Here is a 21,990-nt window from a genome sequence, read left to right as displayed (position 1 = left end):
TATTCTTGCCTGGAGAATTCCATGGACAGAGGAGCCTGGCGGGCTATAGTCCATGGGGTTTCAAAGAGCCGGACACGACTGAACAACTAACACTAATTAACTAACCAGGGCTCCTGACACAAGCTCGGTGAAAAGGCGAGGGGAGCTTGTCATCTTGCCTGATGGCATGTGTTAAACAGAGTGACTGGGGTCACAGACTCAGGGAAGATGCTGCAGGAGCCAGGGAAGAAAAGATGAATGGATGAGACCCCAAATGAAGAAGCCAGTGCCTGGTGGCCCTGTGTATCTCTTGGAAAAGAACACCGTAAAGCCTTGCCTGTCACACCTGCCCAGCTTGGTTCTATGCTTCACAATCAGTCCTTGAAGAAATGGATTTATTATATGGAGAATCTGTTGGTGAATTATTCTTTCTCAAGACTGATTTTTTAAAAACATAGCTTTTACGGGGAGCCAGCAAACAAACATCTGATTACCTCCTCCCCCGCCTCCTATGGTGTCTGAACTCTTGCAGAAAAAAAAAAGTCTTAATTCTGTGTTAATGAGTAAATAGCTCGCTAATGATGCTTGACTAAGCTTCCCATGCTACAGGCAAAAATTATTGGATCAAATGCTGCCAAGCAACTGAACTGTTCTAAATTAAGGATGACCTTTATGCAGAAGAGAGCTGAATACAGACACAATTTTAGAATATTAGGGTTCAACTTTGTATGGTCCTGAAAGCAACTACGATATTCTGAAAGAGCTGATCCATTGCTCAGAATGTTTGACACCAGCACACAGCCCTCTGCGCCACAAGGACTAGGGTGTCAGTGAACATGTACTGAAGCTAATCGTGTTTAAGTAGGAAGAGGTGCAAACTTTCAGCCTATAGACATGGTATGTTTCTTCCACTAGCTTGCATATGCAGACCAATGAAACTTTCATCTGTAGTCCAGTGACTTAGGAATCATTTACACTCCACTAATTCCTACTGTATCAAGACCATCACTACCCAGAGTGATGCTTAATGAATATGGAAGAGCACACGAATGCTTTCCTGTCTTCAAAAACACTGTTAAATGATTCATCAGTTGCAAAGGGAGGAAATGCGCATTTAATGTGCACTTGCTAAGGTGAATGGAAATGGACAGGATTCTTTGTAAACTAAAACATCTGCCCTGGTGAACAGGAGATGTGCTGCCTCAGCTGTCAGCGCCCTTGGGTCTGTATCAGCTGCAGAGCCCCAAGTCACGCCATTTGCTCCAGCAGTCTGCCATCCACGGACTGAGAGAGGTGGGGCCGAGAGGTCTGCCCACTGGGGCTGGAAGCAGGACATGATGGACAGCTGGGCTCTCTCCAGAGCTCCCTGTAAGAACTGGTTGCGGTTTCATTGGCCACACTGCAGACTTCTCCCTCTGCCCAGTCCTGCTTCCTCCCTTTCCCTTTAGGAGATGTGGATGCCCAATAAACATCTCATACCCCAAGCTCCACCTTGGCTACTGCTCCTGGAGAATCATCCTATAATATCTACCCTTGCACAGGTGTTTTATAAAATGCTGAGAGCATGGGAACCAAGTGCAGGAGAAGGAAGGAGCTAAAATTGACCAGGACCAGGGTTTTAAAATTGTTGACACATTCAATCCCTACCTTGTTTGGGAGCAATTATTCTCCTCATTTGATAGATAAGAAAGCAGCTGGCTCAGAGCTGTCCAGTTATTTTTGTTGAGTTGTACAGGGAGTGGAATAAGGACATGAACCTTGTCAGTTTGATTCCAAGGTCTTTGTTTTTTGCTATTCATGTCACTGTCCAAGCTGCCTATGTTTGGCTGCTTGCTGCTGAGCAGATCCACTAACCATGCAGATTTTGAGGACCAGAAAACATGAAAAGCAGAGTTCACTTAGCCACATCCCTAAGGGTCATCGTGCTGGGCTGGGCACACTAACAGGGAAGTCTCCCCTCACCTGAGATGCCTCTCAGGTCCCGGGTGGTGACGAGGTTGGAGCAGACGTGTTGGTGCCTGTAGATGGACTCGGATAGAAGAAAATGCAGGTTGTGCAGCGGCATGGTGGAGATGAGTGGCAGCATTCCATCCTGGTGTGGGATCTGCACGGAAATGTGGATTCTAGGGGGAAAACAAGAGCAGAAATCAGGGCTTTTAGGTGCCTGCCATAAGTAGCTAGTATGGTACATTGTGTGCTGAGTTACTCAGTCATGCCTGACTCTTTGAGACCCCATGGACTGTAGCCACCATCTCCTCTGTCCATGGGATTCTCCAGGCAAGAATACTGGGGTGGGCTGCCATGCCCTCCTCCAGGGGATCTTCCCAACCCAGGGATCGAACCCTCACCTCTTATGTCTACCTGCATTGGCAGGCAGGTTCTTTACCACTAGTGCCACTTGGGAAGCCCCCAGTATGGTACCTTGCTTTCTCATAACTCAATTTGTCTTCACCAGTGAATTTACCAGGATTTTTTTTTCTGAAGCTTTCCATGTAGGAGTTCTCTCTGTACATGAGGGTACAGCATGCATGCGGGGTTATTCTCCTCCCTCCAGCCCCTGGGAGATCCTCCAGACTCAGGACTGATAGCAATTGAGAATCGTAGATTTTTTTTGTGTGTACAAGAAAAGATAACATCGCAACCATAAATTGTAGCTTTCTTCTGCTTTAAAAGGAAGCTTTGTTTCTGCATGAGCTGGAGCCGAGTGGATGGTACAGGCATGGCTAAATTTCTTTGTCACAGTGAGTGTCTGTGGAGGTTGTGGAGGGTTGCCACAGAATTTTCTAAAGTATTTGTGCCCCAAAGACATCACTGAGCTCTTCAACTTTAAGGCCAGTATCCCTACCCAGGAAAAAAGCCTAGAAATAGTAATACTTCACTATTCAATAGTCTTGGGGCTTCCCAGGTGGTGCTACTGGTAAAGAGTCCACCTGCAATGCAGGAGACCAAGAGACGTGGATCCGATCCCTGGGTTGGGAAGACCCCTGGAGGGGGCATGGCAACCCACTCCAGTATTCTTGCCTGGAGAATCCCATGGACAGAGGAGCCTGATGGGATACAGCCATGGGATTGCAAAGAGTCAGATACGACTGAGTGACTAAGACACACATGGTCTCTCCCCAACTTCTAAAGCCTTCCTTTCCCCACCAGCAAGTCCTAGCAAGGCCACCAGCCCTCACTGGCCTCAATCTGCAGCAAGCTCTGCCTTGAACTACATTCTTCTGCCTCTAGGTGCCTTTGTACCAGGAAGTCTGTAACTTATTTATATTAGCTGCTATTTCTTGTATGCTTTAAGAGTCTGTCTTGCCTCCCCACTAAGAGGGCAAAGGGCCATTTCCTTCACTTCTTCTGTTTCTCCAGAGCCTGTAGTACACAATTCTGAATAAAATATGAGCTTAATAAATACCAGTTAAGACTGCAAAACAACAAAACTGTACTGAAGGGCTGCAATTTTTCATTGTACAAGTTTAAATTTTCAGCATGTTTATTGAGGATGCATTGTGAATTTTTACAGCTTGTCTCCCAGAACAAAGACTCATGTTTTAAAAAAGAATCAGAACCTCAGAATATGAACAGAATGGCTCTTTTTGTAAGGAACAGGGTCAATAGTAACCCTGGACACTTCTGTTATTGGTTTTTACAAAAATAAATTTCCTTCTGTTAGAAAAAAGGATTTGCACATTTTGGGGCTCCATGTTCAAATTGGTTTTTTTTTTCATGTAAATGAACCCCTTTCTCTGAACTCAGTTGCTCATAAAGGCATGCACATAAATACTACCAGGTTTAATGAATATGTATAATCTACCTGAAATCTTTTTTTTTTTTGCTATACAAAAAATGAAAGCATTCATTTTCCATCAAGATCATAGGGCACAGGAAAAAAAAAAAAGCATATCTGCCCACTGAGTTATAATTCACCAGTGTTGTTACTCATTTGTTCACTGGGTACTTAGTGAGTGCCTCTTAGGTGCCACGAAGTATGTTCTGGGCAGAGGGGATGCAAAATAAACAGTCATGGTCCCTGCCACCATCATCTCCTGGGTGGGGATGACAAGGAGAGAATGAATAATGATAACACTCTCAGAGAGGCAGATGTGGGTGCCAGAAAAGTAGGAAGTAAAAGCTTCCAAACTAAATTGGGGGAGATGACGGAAAAGTTCCTAGAAGAGATGCCATGGCTTAGGTATGGTGGAACAATGGGATTTAAGAATATGGACTGGAAGGGGACGGGGGAAAGCTGGAGCCAGGAGTAGCCACAGGCAGAGGCAGGTCACCTAAGAGTGCTTGAAATCCCGAGGAAGTTACATGTGATTCCCTGTGGGTGGACTGCCAAATGAAAATAACAGGATGAAGGAAATGAAGCTAGCAAGATTGACAAGGGCCAGATATTAGGGCACGTTTGAAGAAATTCAACTTTTTATGAAGCATCATCACCATTATTCTTATTTTGTAGAAGCATCACTCATTGATCTGTCCCACCTAGAAAACGCACAAAGCACAGCTGGGGACTCTTCTCTGCCATCTCCTCATGGAAGGCACTTCCCGCTGACCTGTTGGGATGCTCCTTGTGTTTGACGTCCAGGTATTTCAAGGTCGCGATGAAGGACTGAGCCTGGAAGCCTCGGGCTGTCCCAGCCACCACTGGAGTGTGGCAGATAGCACTGTCTGTTCCAATGGTGACAATGTTGCTCCTCAAGGGGGTCCCCACGTGGCCCACCTTGTCCACAGCCTTGGCCACACAACGTACATGGAACCTCCGGCTGAAGTAAATGCTGTCCAGGACCTACCAGGAAGAATAAATCACCTCAGACACGTGGATACTGCCTCAACAGCTCTTCATACTGTGTCTTCTGGATGATGATCTGTGAAGACCATTGTCAGCTGAAAACACTGCACAACCTAAAAGCTGAGAGTTATGTTTTATACAGCAGGCTAAACTGAGGACTTAAGCCTGGGATACAGCATCTTGGGTAACTGTGAGACACTGCTCCAAAGAGGAATGGGAAGAGCCAGGATACATATTAATCAGAGTTTTTGCAACAAAGGCTAGGTAGTTGGAACATCAAAAGATGACTGTTAAAACTGGATATCTCAAGTTAAGGAATTGTGCACTTTTCCACGTATGGGAAGATGAAATAGTTAGCTGCTGCTGCTGCTGCTAAGTCGCTCACTGAAATCATTCCTTTAATAGGCATCTCAGCTATCAGGGGCCAGTATCCTGTGTTTTCTCATCCTGAGTCTCTTTAGGGTGCCCCACTGGCTGCAGTGGCTGATGCTGTAACATCCTTTGCTGACTAACATGGCAGGCTGCATTCTTAGCCCACACCCATCCATTATCCATCCATTTATCCATCTATGTGTCCATTGATCTACCCACCTATCCATTCATTCACCACCTAAGTATTGACTTTCTACCAGGAGCCAGGAACCATGGACAGAGCACTGAGTGCTTAGAGCCAAGGGTGGTAAGCCAGGTAACAAGCAAGTAGACAAATGTGGAGCAAGAAACTAGAGATGACTGATTCCCAATGACACTTGTTCTCTTTACATATTAGGTTCAGAGAAGTACTTAATGATTTTTCAGCCCTTCCAGCAAGACTCATTGCCTGTAAGTCACTTTTGCTTAAGGCATGGTATCAGGATAGAGAGGAAAGACACTTCTTTTCTAGGAGTTCTTAGTTTTCCTTCATCCCTACTGCCATTCCCTCCCTTAACTCCCCTCTAATTACTAAGGGTTACAATAACATGGTGGACTTAAAGTTGAAAACTTGGCCTCTGACACCTACTGGCCTTGAAAGTCTTTCTACAGATTTTCTCATGCTCCAGACATACAGAATCCATGAGCGCTTAATGCAATCTATGCAGAGGTAACCTAGGTCACCAAAACTCTCTAGGTTACTAGTGCATTGACATAGGGAAGTATATAATAAGAAAAACTCATTAGTAGGTTCTGTGCGCAGCAGACTTCCCACAAAGCAATCATACAAACTTATAAATTCTACCATGGAAACAATTTTCACTGAAGTCCATTAAAAATTGAAGAAGATTTTTCCATTAAAATTTTTTTAATTAGCTGCCACAACTTTATTTATTTATACATGGACTTCATTCAGAAGGGATTTGAAGCATCTTACAAAAATGCACATAATACAACAGTATTAAATAAATAATTGAAGAAATGAAGGCAGAGCAGAGGAAGCTGGGGTAAGAGGATTAGTCACCAATTCATCACAAGAAGGCAAACTGAAATATAAGGTAAAATCGTAAACTTGGTACCTGTTTAAAATGTATATTTGGCTCAAATCAAACCAATTGCCCCTTCATGGGTTTGTTGAACAGAGAACAAGGTATTTATGAAACAATAAGCTGTTAAGTCTTGCCATTTACATTTCTAATAATAATAAAGATAATTTAAATTTGAACTAGGTTATATTGCAAAAGAATTAATCTTCTGGCCTTTCTGAATAAGCTGTGCCAAAGACAGTGGACACGAGGGACCCACGTTATCCAAAGCCTCCCATGTATGTCTAATAGCTTTCTTCCACTATCTACTCTAGAGGGTTCTTTTTAAAACTTTATTTATTTATTTATTTATTCTTGCTGTGCTGGGTCTTCATTGCTGAGCACGGGTTTCCCCTAGCCGTGGTGAGCAGGGGCTACTCTCCAGTTGCGGTGCTCGGGCTTAGCTGCTCCTCAGCATGTGGAATCTTCCTGGACCAGGGACCGATTGAATTCGTCTCCCTGGCAGGTAGGTGGATTCCCAACTGCTGGACCACTAGGGAAGTCCAAGGCACTGTTAAAGTGAGAACAGACTGTGGATTTGTAGGGAAATATCTAGAGAAATTAAGTCTGAAGAAAATCTCTGATTTCCAAAATTATTAAATGCACTCATCTCAGTCAAAAACCATTGATTGCTTACTGGGTGCTGGATGCTCTGTGGAGCCTGAGTCTCCACTGCTTTCAGCTCTTTCTGGAAGAACATCATTGGTGCAATGAGCAGAGTCAGAACACTGGGCTGTTTCCTGAGCATGGGCAAAGCACCGCTGTGCGCGGCTCCCTGATGGTGGCAGAGGTGTGCGTCTGGCCTCCTAACTCTCTGAGGACAGCAACGACATTCTGAATCTCTTTTCATATCTTCCCACCAGGCTTTGAAAAATACTGATCACTTAATAAGCATACTCTCATTTTATTTAATAACTGGTCCCAACTGCGTGCCACCAATGTGGCAGCCACTTTGGGATGGATATACAAATATGGTAGAACCCTTTTTCTTAAGGAATTTATACCCTACTCCGTATTGAATGATTTAAGAGATGTGAAAACAGACTAATCATTATTCGTACTTACCTAGAATCTTTGACTTACTTCATCATTTGTAAATCACTTTCCTATCCATCAATGACCTTGTCAGGTGGATTAAGCAAAGGAGGTATTATTTTGTAGATCAGGAAACTGAGACTCAGAAAGGTGACGTAAACACTTAACATCACATAGTTCAGAACAGGCAGAATCAAGGTTTGTAAACAGGTTGTTGGAGTACTAGCCTAGTCCTCTTTCTGCCACACTGTATTATGTTTTCTCATACGTAAGAACAAAAGGACAGTGTTGTACCTGCTTAACTGTTTAGTTTATACCAAATGGCATGCAGGGACCTTAAGGAATTTGACAGAGCTGCAGTAACAAAGAGAAAGGCCGGGTCTCACTCTCTGTAACCAGACCTACCATGTGGTTGACACTGGTGAATGGCGTGTTGTCGGTGATGGTCTCGAAGGGAGACCGGGCCCCGTTGCCATCAGTGGGGGCGGCCACTTCCCAGCTGAACTGCACAGATGTCTGGTTGATGCCAGCCTCATTGCAGCGCTCCTTCATGACAGCATATTTGGGGAAATGGGGGTCGCAGGGCGTGACGCAGACCAGCGGGTAGCCCGGGGAGGGGGATTTCTTGACTCCCTCCTTGGTAACCTCTTCCACATGGTCATAGTCAGCAAGTGTAACGACCTGGAAGGAGCAACATAGCTTCAGGCCTGGGTGGGTATCGGGAGGGTCAGGAAACTAAGGCTCCCTTCCCCAGAGACCTACCTGATCACTTAACTCCTAGGGATGCTTTAAAATATAGCAGTAGTTTTAACAATGCTTAACCAGGCATTCCTAAAAGATCCTGGAAATCTTCAATAGTAGGGAAGATCCTCCTCCTCCCTGAGTTAAAAGCTTTAGTATCTTAATGGTCTCATTCCTAAATCAGATTCCTATGACTCAAGTGAAAAACACTCCACCCCCAACACACTGTAACTACAACTCTATCATAAATGGCAGATATTAGTTAAAAGTTGCATTAAACTGTTAATGGCATCTGGCAAAATACAAGTAAATAAAGGATATATGTGAAGGACAGGGAAGCCTGGAATGCTGCAGTCCATGGGGTTGCAAAGAGACAGACATGACTTAGTGACTGAACATACATATATATTTCTTCCACGGTCAAAGAGACATATTTTGAAATGGTCTTTCTATTGTATGAGAGTAGTCAGGGGAAGTTATAAGAGTTATTCGGACTGCTTCATTATCCTACGTTAAATTCCCCTTAGCAACTTCCGGGAGTTTCCCTGGTGGCTCAGACAGTAAAAAATCCACCTGCAATGCAGGAGACCCGGGTTCAATCTCTGGGTCGGGAAGATCCCCTGGAGAAGGGAATCCAATATTCTTGTCTAGAGAATCCCATGAACAGAGGAACCTGGCGGGCTACAGTCTACAGAGTTGCAAAGAGTCGGACATGACTGAGGGACTAGCCACACAGCACCCTCTATGAGTTTTTCTCCTAACTGTGAAGTCGGTGCATTCATTCTGTTCATCCCCAAATTGGGAACCATGGTGGTACATCTCCATAGACACTTAATTCTATGCCCACGGCGAGTATGTAGGATAATAGATATGGGGGAATATTCCATTTTCACTCTTCTAGGTCTCACCAAAGAAATGAGATCAATGGTATTGTACTTTATTTGTCAGACAAAGGTCTCAACATAGTTTGGTCTCACTCTTATGTGGAAACCAGGTTTCTCCTCTTTAGCACTACTGACTTTTGAGCCAGGCAACTCTTTGTTGTGGAGGCGGGGGACTGTCCTGTGTATTGTAGGATGTTCAGCAGCATCCCTGACTTCCATCCCCTAGATGCTAACAGCACCCAGTGTGACAGTCATGATAGCCACAGATGTCACCAGACATTACCAGATGACCCTGGAGGTGATGGGAGTGAGGGATTTGGGGAAGGGGACATGAGCAGTCCTGGCGGTCCTGCTTCTCTCAAGTTCTCATCTAATGCCTAAGACAGAAGTAATCGTCCTTTGGGACATGAGACTTACAATAGGCGGTGCTGGCAGGATGAGACTCCCAGCTGCCTCCTGGTCTAGAATTGTCACTGTGGCCGTGGTCACGTCACCAAGAACTGCTTCCACTGGGTCATCCGGGCCAAGGACTAGGGAGAACGATTCATGCCACTCCCGGTCTTCATTGGACAGGATCTCGACTTTAAAGAAGATGTGATCCACACCTTCGCCAAGGACAGAGCAAAGAGAGCAAAGGTCCTCATCAGTGACCCACTTAAGACAGTGCAGGTTGGCACTGCTGAGGCTTCATGTTGAAATATGCCCTTTCTTCTTGGAGGGCTTCTATCAATGCAGTGGCTGCTAATCACTTTAGCCCCATCTCCAGTGAGGGATCGGTTTTATAGGTGAAATTCCACCTATGATGGAGGCTCAGTCCTACAGATTTACTATTCAACACATGAGAATTAATGGCCCCTGCCTGACACTAGCTGGTGGTAATAAAAATCTATGATCTAAAAAACACTCCACCCTGGTTATGCATTTTTTTTTTTTTTGCTTAATTTTTCTTTCCCCTTTACACTTAGGAACAAGCCCCTGTGTGGCAGTGAGTGCTTACACACTAGACACCCTTCAAAGCTGTCTCCTGGGAAGCGACAGCTCAAAGGTTACCTACAGGGCCGTCTTTGCCAAGACGATAATGTGACAGTTTGCCAGCGTGGAATGGGGAGGGTTAGAGCTCAGAAACCCCCATGTTTTCTATAAAGTGATTCTATGAGGGTGCAGTTATCCCTGGCAGTGGTCAAGATGGCCTTCTTCCTCCTATAGACACCTGGGCTAGGTTACTTCTAGGACCTGCCTTTCCCCCAGATCCTTATGCAGAAGAGAAAGAAGCTAAGACACTTGGAAGAGAGGTCCTTGTGAGGATGTGGAGGAAGGGCACCTAACTTCCCTGTAAACACTAGCCAGATACACAAGGGATGGAGCCAAAAGCCCTTTGAAGCTCCGTGGGGGTGATGGAGACATACAGAGACACCCCTCCATCTCCAAGGAGGCATTTCCTCCCTCCTCTTGCCATACCATCTCTGAAGAGGGCTTCTACCACTTTTGCCCACTTCTGGCTACATCACAAACAGTGCCAGGCTGTACACCTTTTCACCTTATATTGCTCCAGAAGGTTTTGGGGAAAAGTCTAGAGTAAAAGTCAGTCTTTTTTGTCTCATTCCTTCCATTAAGGAAATACATTAAACAATAAACAGCTGGTTGTGAGAATCTCATCTTTCTCTCTTCCATGACTCATCTTCATAGCATTGCCTAATAGATGTCAAGCCATTTGAACATGGAGATTGTGCCTTCTGGGTTGAGTAAGCCCTGAAGGGCCCAGCACAATGGTCTGTACTGATGTTTGCTGAATGATGGCATCACATATATTTTTAAAAACTCAGGTGCTCCCATTGCTCAACCAAATCATAGGCTAACAACAACAACAAAAAATCCTTTTGAATCATCCAAAATGCCTAGGATGCTCTGAAGTAAGGCACTTCTTTTTTTTTTTTCTTATCCTATGCCATTTTTACTAATTAAAAAATTTAAAGATTCCTACAACCTCAAATGTGTGCTTACTAAGTACTTCATGCTATTGGAAATATATATTTTTTTAAATTTTCTGCTTATTTTTTCCTTCGAATATAAGATATTAGCCTCTCTCTTAAGTGATACCTATGGGGCTTCCCTGGTGCCTCAGACAGTAAGAATCTGCCTGCAATGCAGGAGACTCAGGTTTGATACCTGGATCAGGATGATCCTCTGGAGAAGGAAATGACTACCCACTCCAGTATTCTTGCCTCGGCAATTCTACGGACAGAGGAGCCTGGCGCGCTATAGTCAATGGGGTCGCAATGAGTCAGGCAGAACTAATCGATTAACACTTTAAGGAAGACCTACTAATTGGGATTGGCATTCAATTACCAGGACTGAACTTCAAGACTCGGCTCTTCGGGTAATAATCCACACCAGACTGGGCCGACCCATCCCGTGTGCTACAGCGAATCTTGGATGTTCTGTTCTGATCCCCTCTGCGGATCACCTTGACGTTCAGAATGGCCGTGGCATCTGGGCCTGAGGGTTCCCGGACTTGGTATGCAGCTTCTTCAAACTCAATGGTAGGGGCTAAGGAAACAAGGTTAGGAAAACAAGAGCAAGTTGGAAAAGGGAAAAAGAATTCCAACTCCCATGAAAACACTTTATAACGACAAGAGGGAATTTTTCACACTAGTTAACAATACAAAAGGCAAAATAGCTTGCAGTCATAAAAATCAATCTGTATTTACCCCTAAGCAATACTTTGGAAAAAGGAATTCATCTGTGATTCTGCAGGAGCTGTTTCTCACATATTTCTTATTGAAAAGAGTACAGTGGAGGAAACATTTTTAAGCACTTTGAAAGGCATGCTATCCAAGTTTCCATCTAGGCCTTATAGCTCACAGCATGTTTTTAAATCTGCACAATTTATCAAGGGACTGAGACAGAGTAAGCCCTTGATAAATATCTATTGACTGATTGTATGAACCAACTCTTTTTCATTTATGAGATATGAATTTCATTTATATACTGCTTACATTTACCAAATCTCTCATCTCCATCTTTTGGATCCTCCTTCCCACTGCTTTCACCTTCCCCCACCCTTAGCTTTATCTATAAATATCACAGGTTAGTTAAGAATAAGTAGTTTTACCAATTTATGGTTGCCAGTGGAAAGGATGGGGAGAAGGGGTAGGTAGGGAGTTTGGGATTGACATGTACACACTGTTATATTTAACACGGGTAACCAACAAGCTAACCTACAGTATAGCACAGGGGACTCTGCTCAATGTTATATGGCAGGCTGGATGGGAGGGACGTTTGGAGGAGAATGGATACATGTATATGTATGGCTGAGTCCCTTCGCTGTTCACTGGAAACTGTCACGACATTGTTAATCGGCTATACTCCAATACAAAATAAAAAGTAAAAAAAAAAAAAAGAGAATGAGTAGTTTTAGTGGCTGCTCAACAATAATTCAGGAACATAGGATTTCCGAACACAATCTGATTTGAAGTACTACCCTCATTGCTGTGAAATGAATAACTGGTTTTTTTGTAAAGTTCGAACCATGCCTTCCTTTGTATTATATTCTCATGAGGAAGGGCAATGAGGTAGTGGTAGAAACAGTGAGATAAGAAGAGAGAAAAATTGGGAGCAATTACAAACCTTATACCCTCTAAAAACATATCATAGACTTTTCCAGAAATGTCTGGGGTCTCTACGTTCACTTCCCTCTTCTCTCTCAGAAAATCCATTCTTCCTAATTGTCAAAGATACGTCTCATTTGAGACTTCATAGTTTTACTGTGTATGCTCTCTGAGACTGAGGTATGTTCCTGTAACAGTGTGAACCGGTGACTTCTCTGAGCCTAAGTACTGGGCTAAGTACAATCTAAGTACTGGGTGAACAGGAGGGGTTCACCTCAGATCTGAACCTGTCTCCTTCGGTAAAGGGCTAATTCAACTTCAAGGCTGGCTTTTAAATTTTTTCCCCCCAATTTAAGTTAGTCTCTATTTTATATTAAAAACCCTGAGTTTAAAGTTTTTTTTTTAATAATATGCTTATAACAGTTCTTGGTATATAATCAGTATTCAATAAAAAAAGCTATTACTAGTTGTAGTATTATTGTCCATTCATTAAAATATCTATTTTAATAAAACATCTATGTCCCTATTTAAAACAGATTTTGTTTTCTTTGGTGCCTGGGTCATTCTTTGCTAGCACTTGACTAAAGAATTTAAGTATTTTTAGGTTAGTAGGCCAAATCAATTAGAGAGAATAAAACTGAGAAATTTAGACTTTTCCAGGAAGGTGGCAGTGTTTTAAATCAGTTCATTGGATTCAACTGATTCTGATTGTATTTCCAGCCCTGCTCCTGAATTGCTGGGACTTAAACAGTTTTTATTCTGTGTCTGTCTTAGTGTTTCTGTCCTAGCTCTTAACCACGCTCATTCCTTATGTCTTGGTGATGTGCTAGGGAACAATGTGATTAAAAATACTGGAGCTCTCAGACTTCCCTGGTGGTCCAGTGGTTAAGGCTCCCTGCTTCCAACGCAGGGGCCGTGGTTTCGATCCCTGGTCAGGGAACTAATAGTCTACATGTCACACAGCAGGAACAAAAAAGCCCAAATAAACACCCAGTTAAAACTGTATGTTTAAAAATTTTCAATTTAAATTAAAAAAAAATTACAGTAAAAAAAAATCAGAGCTCTGTGGAAGGGATCCCTTGCTGCATTTTTTTTTTAATTGGAGTATAATTGTTTCCTATAAATATTCCAAGACTGTTTTTTTTATTAATACTCCAACTGTTACCATTAGACATTTTTACAGTGCTTTCATTTTTCAAAACACCTATAATTACATTAAAACATTACTATGAAACATCAGTTCAAGTCCCATCAACCTAAGAGAAACTAAAGGCAATTTCTTCTGTTACCGTCTTCATCATTAGATATGGTGATGGTGGCCATGTGATTCTTTCCAACTCTGGCTCCACTCCAGTGGTTCCCAAGAGGATGGCCGAGGTAGACCCTGAACTGTTCCTCAGGCTCAAACATGGAGTCATCGTGGATATAGACAGTACAGTTCTTCATCTAGAGCCAAGGGCACAAGAGAGATTAAAACTTGCAGTGAGGTATCAATCATTTGCTCACCTTTCCCTGGAAAGTAATTTTTCTTCTTTGCAGCATCAAAGAGCCAACACAAATTCAAAAGATTTCCAACCATTTCATTTATTAAATAGAATATTTAAGTCTTAACAGTCATGCCTGGATGGACCTACCTATATGTGGAGCTTTGTATTCAATATTCCAAACCATTTTGAATTATTGGTCATAAGTTATGAAAAACTAGAGCAATAAAATGAATCACTGAAAAGCATTTGGAGAACATTTGTGTGCTTCCCCACATTTTGCCTGGACTCATCTATACCCTTGTACATGTTATGATAGGTAGATTTTGGATGGTGAGGGTTTAACATATGGATTAGAAATCCTGGAGAGGTGAATAATGTTCTTTTTCCTTTGTGAAAATTGAGGAGTCTTATAAGGAAGTCAGCAAAGCTTCCTGTTAGGCTAAAAACACCTTTAAAAGCTGCAGAACTCTATAAAGAGCTGCCAAATGGTGTCTCACTTGAAAACTGCTGAGAACCGAATGTCTGAGAACACAATCTAAATCCCTGTTGGATGGAAAGAAATCAAGTGCTTCCCAAACGGAATATTCTCTATTGAGGACTGTCTTCTTGGGGAAATGTAAAATAAGGTCACAACAACACAGCAGCCTTGATAGCATAGTCATATGACATGAAGTGTGATTATTTTTAGTTGGCTGATCTTAAACTCACTATACTACCATATTGCATAGGATATGTGGATATGGAGCTTTCACTATCAGACATCCTAAGTCATACTAGATGGAGGGAGACTATCTATGTGAACATTTACCTATGGTTTGCTAACCTGGTTTTAAGTTCCTGAAGAATGCTTTTATTATCCCTCTCACATTTTTCTTACAGTAAGAATTTCTTTATGGAAAGCATGAGTTTAGTAATGACTCTTCAGTATATCTTAAAAATAAAAGACATTCTCCCTGTGTTATACGGCAACATTCCATTAGCTATATATTTTACATATGGTAATAAATATGTTTCAACGCTACTCTCTCAATTCATCCCACCCTTTCCTTCGGGAGGGTGCAGGATGGGGGGATGTAATGTATACTTATGATTGATTCACATTGTTCTATGGCAGAAACCACTGTAAAAAAATTACTCTGCAATTAAAAATAAATTTTAAAAAAGGACATTCTGGTAAATGACAAGTTCCAAAGACATTGCTCAGCATGATAAAGGAGACGAAGATTCTAAAATGTGCTTATGAATAGGCTGCCATGTGGGTAACATCTAGACTACTAAGCTGTATTTTCTTTATGATTTTATTAAATTACAAACTGCCTCCTGGATAGGCAGAGAATCCTCTTTTGAATTTAAAACAAATACAGACATGCAGACTCAAAGCTGAAGATTGTATTTACAGTACTTATGTATGTGTGTGTTTTAATATGTGTTTCAACCTGCCACCAGTAAAATTCCCATAAAATACAAAATTAAGACAGGGGTTTTATGAGTCATGCACGTGTAAAAGACTTGAGAGTCTCAGAAAAGGAAACTATTACTTTCTTTTGGTGGTGAAGAATGGAGGAAGAATCTGGGGTGACCCGGGATGGGTAAAGTTTTCTTCTGCTAAACTTCAAAAGAACTAATCATAAGGCAAAACTTTCATATGCTTGCAGTCCATGGGGTCACAAAGAGTCGGACACAACTGGGCAACTGAACTGAAGTGAACTGAACTAACTTCATATGCTTGATTATATCAAAATGAAGATTTCTGTTCAACTAAGAACACCAAGGTCAAAGGTAGTAGATGAGAGACAGAAAAGGAAACTATGTTTATAGTAGCTAAAATGTCTACAGTTGGCAAGGATTAATATTACTATTCAGAATTATTAATATTAAGAATATTTAGAGTATTCTCCAGGCAAGAATACTGGAGTGGGTTGCCATTTCCTTCTCCAGGGGATCTTCCCGACCCAGGGATCAAACCCAGGTCTCCCGCATTGGAGGCAGACGCTTTAACCTCTGAGCCACGAGGGAAGCCCAAGAGTAGACAAGAAACTACTGCAAATCAGTAAGAAAAAGATAGCAATACAATAAAATAAGTAGCAAAGGTTAAAAATAATAGATTCTTATAAGAGGAAACTCAATGAACTAACAAGCATGTGCTTTGCTTAGTCTCTCAGTTGTGTCTGACTCTTTGTAACCTGTAGCCTGCCAGGCTCCTCTGTCCATGGGGATTCTCCAGGCAAGAATACTGGAGTGGGTTGCCATGCCCTCCTCCAAGGGATCTCCCCAACCCAGGGATCGAATCCAGGTCTCCCACATTGCAGGTGGATTCTTTGCCATCCGAGCAAAGCATAGAAATAATTGGAGAAAGGCAAATTGAAATAAGATATAACATTATACATATCAGATTAGTAAAAACCAATAACTGGAAAAGTATAGAAGAGGATGTAGGGTTTTAACAACCTTCATGTCCTGTTAGTGACATTTTGGAAAGTATTCTAATACTACTTTTTTTTTTTTCAAATTAAGCACATTCATGCCCTGTGGTCCAGCAATTTTGCTGCCGAGTAAGTGGACACGTAGGAGGATTTGCCTAGTGGTACTGTTAGTAATGGCAGAGTGTTAGGAGGTGACTGGGAACTGAAATGGAGGAGCGTCACTGTCTGTTGCTGAGAGTGAATGAGTAAAAGGTAGTAAATGCACATCATGAAATACTAGGCAACAGTTTGAAGCAACAGATTAGATATACACATAAATGACATGCACAGATACCCAAAACATATTGCTGAGAAAACACAGAAAACGTGTGAAAAAATATAACACAGTGGCAGTTTTATAAATTAAAAATTATATATATAAAGAACGAGGCATTTTCAAAGAACAAATACAAAATAAGAGACACACATTAACAGACAATGGATTGATGACCTCAGACGGGGAAGGACTGTGACTGTCTGCAGAATAGGGGTAAAATGAAATGAATCAATCAACAAAATGAGAAAAGGCCTTGAAATGACCAATGGGAACTACGTACTTTGAACCAAGGGCTGCGGCCTTGCAATCAGGGCCACAACTGACTTAGTCATCTGAAACCGAGATCCAAAAAATGGGGAAATACAACTCCCATTCAGTATGTGCTTTGGATATACACTGAGGCTGCAGGCTTGATTCTGATGTGTGTGTGTGCTCAGTCATGTCTGACTCTTTGTCACCCTATGGACTACGGCCCGCCACGTTCCACTGTCCATGGGACTTTCCCAGCAAGAATACTGGAGTGGGTTGCTATTTCCTCCTCCAGGGGATCTTTCCACCCAGGGATCAAACCTGCGTCTCCCGAGTTTCCTGCGTTGCAAGTGAATTCTTTACTCTGAGCCACTAGGGAAGCCCTATTTGTTTCTGATGCAGCCATATTTAGTGACTGGAATTTCTCAGGGGTTCCCTCATCTGTATGCATCATTTTGCATTATATTACCAAGAAAATACTTCCCGGACCTGAATCTGCTCAACTCTATCTGTGCAATCCTGTACTGTGGGCCCTATACCAGAATGTGTATTGGCCTGCAACTGGGACCCAGGTATTAGAAAACTGTCTCCTCTAGACAACATTTTGGAGTGCATTCCTCTTCAATGTAGTTTCAGATTAAGAGAAGTCCCTAGTCATCTGATTCTGCTAAATTCCAAAAAGATTCTACACCATCTAAACTTCCCAGCTCAACCAATGACATAGGTAGCTGGTGCTAAGTGGGCAACAGAGAAGACAGCTACGTAGAAGAGATGATATCGTTGAAAGTATTGGGTTGGCCAAAAAGTTTGTTCAGGTTTTCCAGTAAGATGTAATGGAAAACTCGGAACGAATTTTTTGGCCAACCCGATATGAACAATTAATTAGAACATCTTAGGATGTTCAGAGTTTGTCTGAATTACTTCACTATGGACAAATAAAGGCATCAAGGAAGGAGAGAAGCCCATCTTTAAGCCACCACGAATCCACTTACTTTCTCCCCTTTGAGAAACGTAATCCGTGAAGAGTCTGCATTTCTTCTCTCCTCAAAGTCCTCCATGACCTGAGCTGAAAGGCCCTGAGTATAGCACCTCACCGATGACTCATAGCTCAGGTCTCCACTCCGAATGATGGGCACATGCAGGACGCCCTCCTTCTCCTTCACCAGGAGCAAATCCTTGGCAAACTGCATGCTGGGCACTGGATGAGAGAAGGAAAGATGGAGGCACTGTTAGCGGGACACCGAGGGAGGTGGCGATAGCCCTCGTGGGCCCTCAGCAACCTGGCAGGAAGGCGCCACTAAGGACCACCAGAGGCTGATAAATCACAGGCAATCAGCAGATTTCAAGGCCTGCCTACTGCTCTCAGGACCAAGAAACTGCTTCCACCATAAGTGTGAATGAAAGTGAAGTGGCAGTGTTGGTCGCTCAGTCGTGTCCCACTCTTTGCGACCCCATGGACTGTAGCCCACCAGGCTCCTCTGTCCATGGGATTTTCCAGACAAGAATACTGGAGTGGATAGACAGTCCCTTCTCCAGGGGATCTTCCCAACCCAGGGATCGAACCCCAGTCTCCTGCATTGCAGGCAGATTCTTTACTTTCTGAGCCACCATGGAAGCCTGCTCCACTGTGAGTGTAGTTCCAACAAAATAGAACAAATCAAGTTTGCTCAGCTTCAGGGAACAGTCACCATCTCAGTGCAGATAGGTGATGCAAGTAAAGATATGTGCCAGGTGGAAGAAAAATTTTGAGACCTGAGAACCCCAAAAAGTTCATGTTCCTTCTAAGGCTACAAAGAAAACAGCAGTGTAAACCTGATGATAAATGACCACTCACATGGGTGCAGGGCCAGAAAGACAATAGAGAACAGGGACAATTGGTAAAGAGGAAAGAACAGGTCGTGTTTAAAGAGGGCTGCCCCTTAGCTTCATTCTTTTATTGGCAGGTCTCCCTATTTTCAAACGAAGCCAGAGATCTGCATTTTTAGGTCATAGCTCCTAAATTCCAAAATAGCAAGCACTTAAAATGGTAAAAAGAAATTCCATTCAGGCCAAAACTACTGCAGCCAAACAAAACACACCCACAAGCTGTATTTGGCCAGTGGCTGGGGCAGTGGTAAAGAATCCACCTGCCAATGCAGGAGCCAAGGGTTCCATCCCCGGGTCAAGACAATCCCCTGGAGAAGGAAATGGCAACCCATGTCAGTATTCCTGCCTGGGAAATCCCATGGATAGAGGAGACTGGACACACCCAACAGTCGGACATGTCCCACAGACAGTCAGACATGTCCGACAGTCTGACATGACTAAGCAAGCTGGCAGTCTCTCTCTGCAGGAAAAGTTACTTAGATTCTGAACCTTGCTTCTTTCTTTTTTAAAATATGTAAATTGGAAATGTTAATATCTAACTTGTAAAATTATTGGGAGGATTGAATTGAATGAGATTAATGCTCAATACAGTAAAAAGAGGGCACTCTAATGTGGTTATTGCTGTTCAGTCACTAAGGTGTGTACAACTGTTTGTGACCCCCATGGACTGCAGCATACTAGGCTTGCTTGTCCTTCACTACCTCCCTGAGTTTGCTCAAACTTATGTTCATTGAGTTGGTGATGCCTTCCAACCATCTCATCCTCTGTCGTCCCATTCTCCTTCTGCCCTCAATCTTTCCTAGCATCAGAATCTCTTCTGATGAGTTGGCTCTTTACATCAAGTGACCAAAGTATTGGAGCATCAGTCAACATCAATGAATATTCAGGGTTGATTTCCCTTAGGATTGACTGGTTTAATCTCTTGCTGTCCAAGGGACTTTCAAATCTTCTCCAGCATCAAAATTTGAAGCAAATGTTGGCAGGAATTACTATATCATGGTGTGTATTGCTTCCCATCTCCAGGCTTCTGAACACATTGGATCAGTTTTTCCTCCTTGCTTTCTACAAGGCCTTAGGTAACATTCTGCATTAAAGTGTGTCTCCTTCTGAGACCAACATTTTGCTGAGTGACAGTTATTATTTTCTTTATGAAAAATACAAAGAGGTAGTCATCAGTCCAGTCATATGTCAAATCATCTTTGGAGCTGCAGAAAGATGACCTTAAAGCTAAACCATGTATTTCCTGGCTGCCTCCGACATGCCTTGCACAAACTGAAAGGAACGAACAAAAGGAGTGAGCACAAAGCTCTGTGCAAGACAACATGTAGAAAGCTCTCTGCCTCCAACCTGTCCATGGCTCAGAACTGTTGGCACTGGCAAATATAAAACAAATCTATTATCTGAGCTAAGCCTATTACCATTTATCACTAAAGAAAAACCCAGAAGATATCTCTAAAAAGATGAGTGACTTTGGTATGAGGTCCTACACATTACCCATCTGGGACTCTTTCCGTCGAGAACAACTGTCTGTGCTTCTAAGAAAGGGGTGGGAATGACATAACCTTGCACATGATGACAAGGAGGGAGCTTGTTGTCAGGCAAAAAGCAACACAAGCAAGAAAACTTGTCTGCTAATGGCAGATTTTATCTAATGCTGTAGATTGATTTTTTTGCTGGCTTGACAGGCATCAGGGTGGAGGTGAATTAAAAGCTAAAGTGGTAATGTTTGGGCTATGTCATGTATTAATCAACCCCAGATTTTTCTTGAGGAGATGTAAAAGACTTCTTTCCCTTTTCCCTCTATTTAACACATAGTCCCATGCCTATGGCTTCCCTGGTGGCTCAGAGGGTAAAGCGTCTGCCTGCAATGTGGGAAATCTAGGTTCAATCCCTGGGTTGGGACGATCCTCTGGAGAAGGAAATGGCAACCCACTCTAGTACTCTTGCCTGGAAAATTCCATGGACAGAGGAGCCTGGTAGGTTAGAGTCTATGGGGTCGCAAAGAGTCAGACATGACTGAGAGACTTCAATTTCACTTTACTTTTCTTTCCCATGCCTATCTGCTAAAAAAAAAAAAAAAAAAGAAAGGAGGAAAAGAAAAGAAAGAAGTGGGTGAACACTTCTCATGACTGTCTTCTGGGAAGTCTCTGCTTTTAAGCAGCCCTCAGTTCAGTGGGAGACTGAGCAGAGACAAAGGAAAGGCAATCTGGATTGGGGACAAATTTATGCGTGGAGGTTAAGATGTACAAAGGCCCAACCCGGGTCAGGCATTGTGTTAAGGGCTTCCATACACGTCATTTCTTATCCTCTTGGCAAACCCTACAAGGCAGCGATCTCCAACCATTTTGACACCAGGGATTGGCTTCACGGAAGACAACTTTTCTACGGACAGGAGTTGGGAGCAGGGGGTGTGTTTGGGATGATTCTCATAAGAAGCACACAACCTAGATCCCTTGCATGCACAGTTCACAGTAGGGTTCACCCTCCTATGATAATCTAATGCCACTGTTGATCTGACAGGAGGCGGAGCTCAGGTGGTAATGAGACCAAAGCAGAAAGTGAAAGAAAGTGAAGTTGCTCAGTTGTATCCAACTCTTTGCGACCCCATGGACTGTAGCCTACCAGGCTCCTCCATCCATGGGATTTTCCAGGCAAGAGTACTGGAGTGGGTTGCCATTTCCTTCTCCTGGAGATCTTCCTGACCCAGGGATTGAACCGAGGTCTCCAGCATTGTAGGCAGACGCTTTACGGTCTGAGCCACCAGGGAAGTCCCAAGGGGAGTGGCTGCAAATACAGATGAAGCTTAGTTCCCCAGCCTGCCACATACCTCCTGCTGTGTGCCCCGGGTCCTAACAGGCCATGGATAAAGTACAGGTCCATGGCCTGGTGACTGGGGACCCCACTACAGTCCTCAGAGGAAGTAGGGGTGCTGGCCCTGAGGGTCAGTTCTGTCTGACTGCAGAACCATTTCTATTTCACTAGGATAGGATGTGTGAATGGGAGAAGGCTCACGGGCTCACAGTGGGCATCATGCACTATCCCCAACACCTCTCTGAGAACATCAGTTTGCAGTTATCCTCCCATTTGTGTAAGTCTGATGTCCTGAAATAGATTGCAGGA

At 43.1% G+C, this 21,990-nt stretch overlaps 1 protein-coding gene across 1 annotated transcript in view; it reads right to left on the bottom strand.

Annotated features, from left to right (window-relative positions):
- The window catches only part of FRAS1 (Fraser extracellular matrix complex subunit 1), a 330,441-nt gene that overhangs the window by 34,908 nt on the left and 273,543 nt on the right, over positions 1–21,990 (bottom strand). The window contains exons 58-64 of the mRNA XM_055587421.1: positions 17,997–18,202; positions 13,819–13,975; positions 11,268–11,468; positions 9,339–9,526; positions 7,702–7,977; positions 4,530–4,762; positions 1,942–2,102 (exon numbers count right to left, since the gene is read on the bottom strand). Coding sequence (XP_055443396.1) covers positions 1,942–2,102; positions 4,530–4,762; positions 7,702–7,977; positions 9,339–9,526; positions 11,268–11,468; positions 13,819–13,975; positions 17,997–18,202 — 1,422 coding nt within the window. The remainder of the gene's footprint in view (positions 1–1,941; positions 2,103–4,529; positions 4,763–7,701; positions 7,978–9,338; positions 9,527–11,267; positions 11,469–13,818; positions 13,976–17,996; positions 18,203–21,990) is intronic.

Source organism: Bubalus kerabau, chromosome 7, assembly GCF_029407905.1.
Source record: "Bubalus kerabau isolate K-KA32 ecotype Philippines breed swamp buffalo chromosome 7, PCC_UOA_SB_1v2, whole genome shotgun sequence".
In the NCBI taxonomy this organism is placed as follows: domain Eukaryota; kingdom Metazoa; phylum Chordata; class Mammalia; order Artiodactyla; family Bovidae; genus Bubalus; species Bubalus kerabau.
Note: the sequence above shows the minus strand (reverse complement) of the source record. Positions and strands in the feature narration are given on the sequence as shown.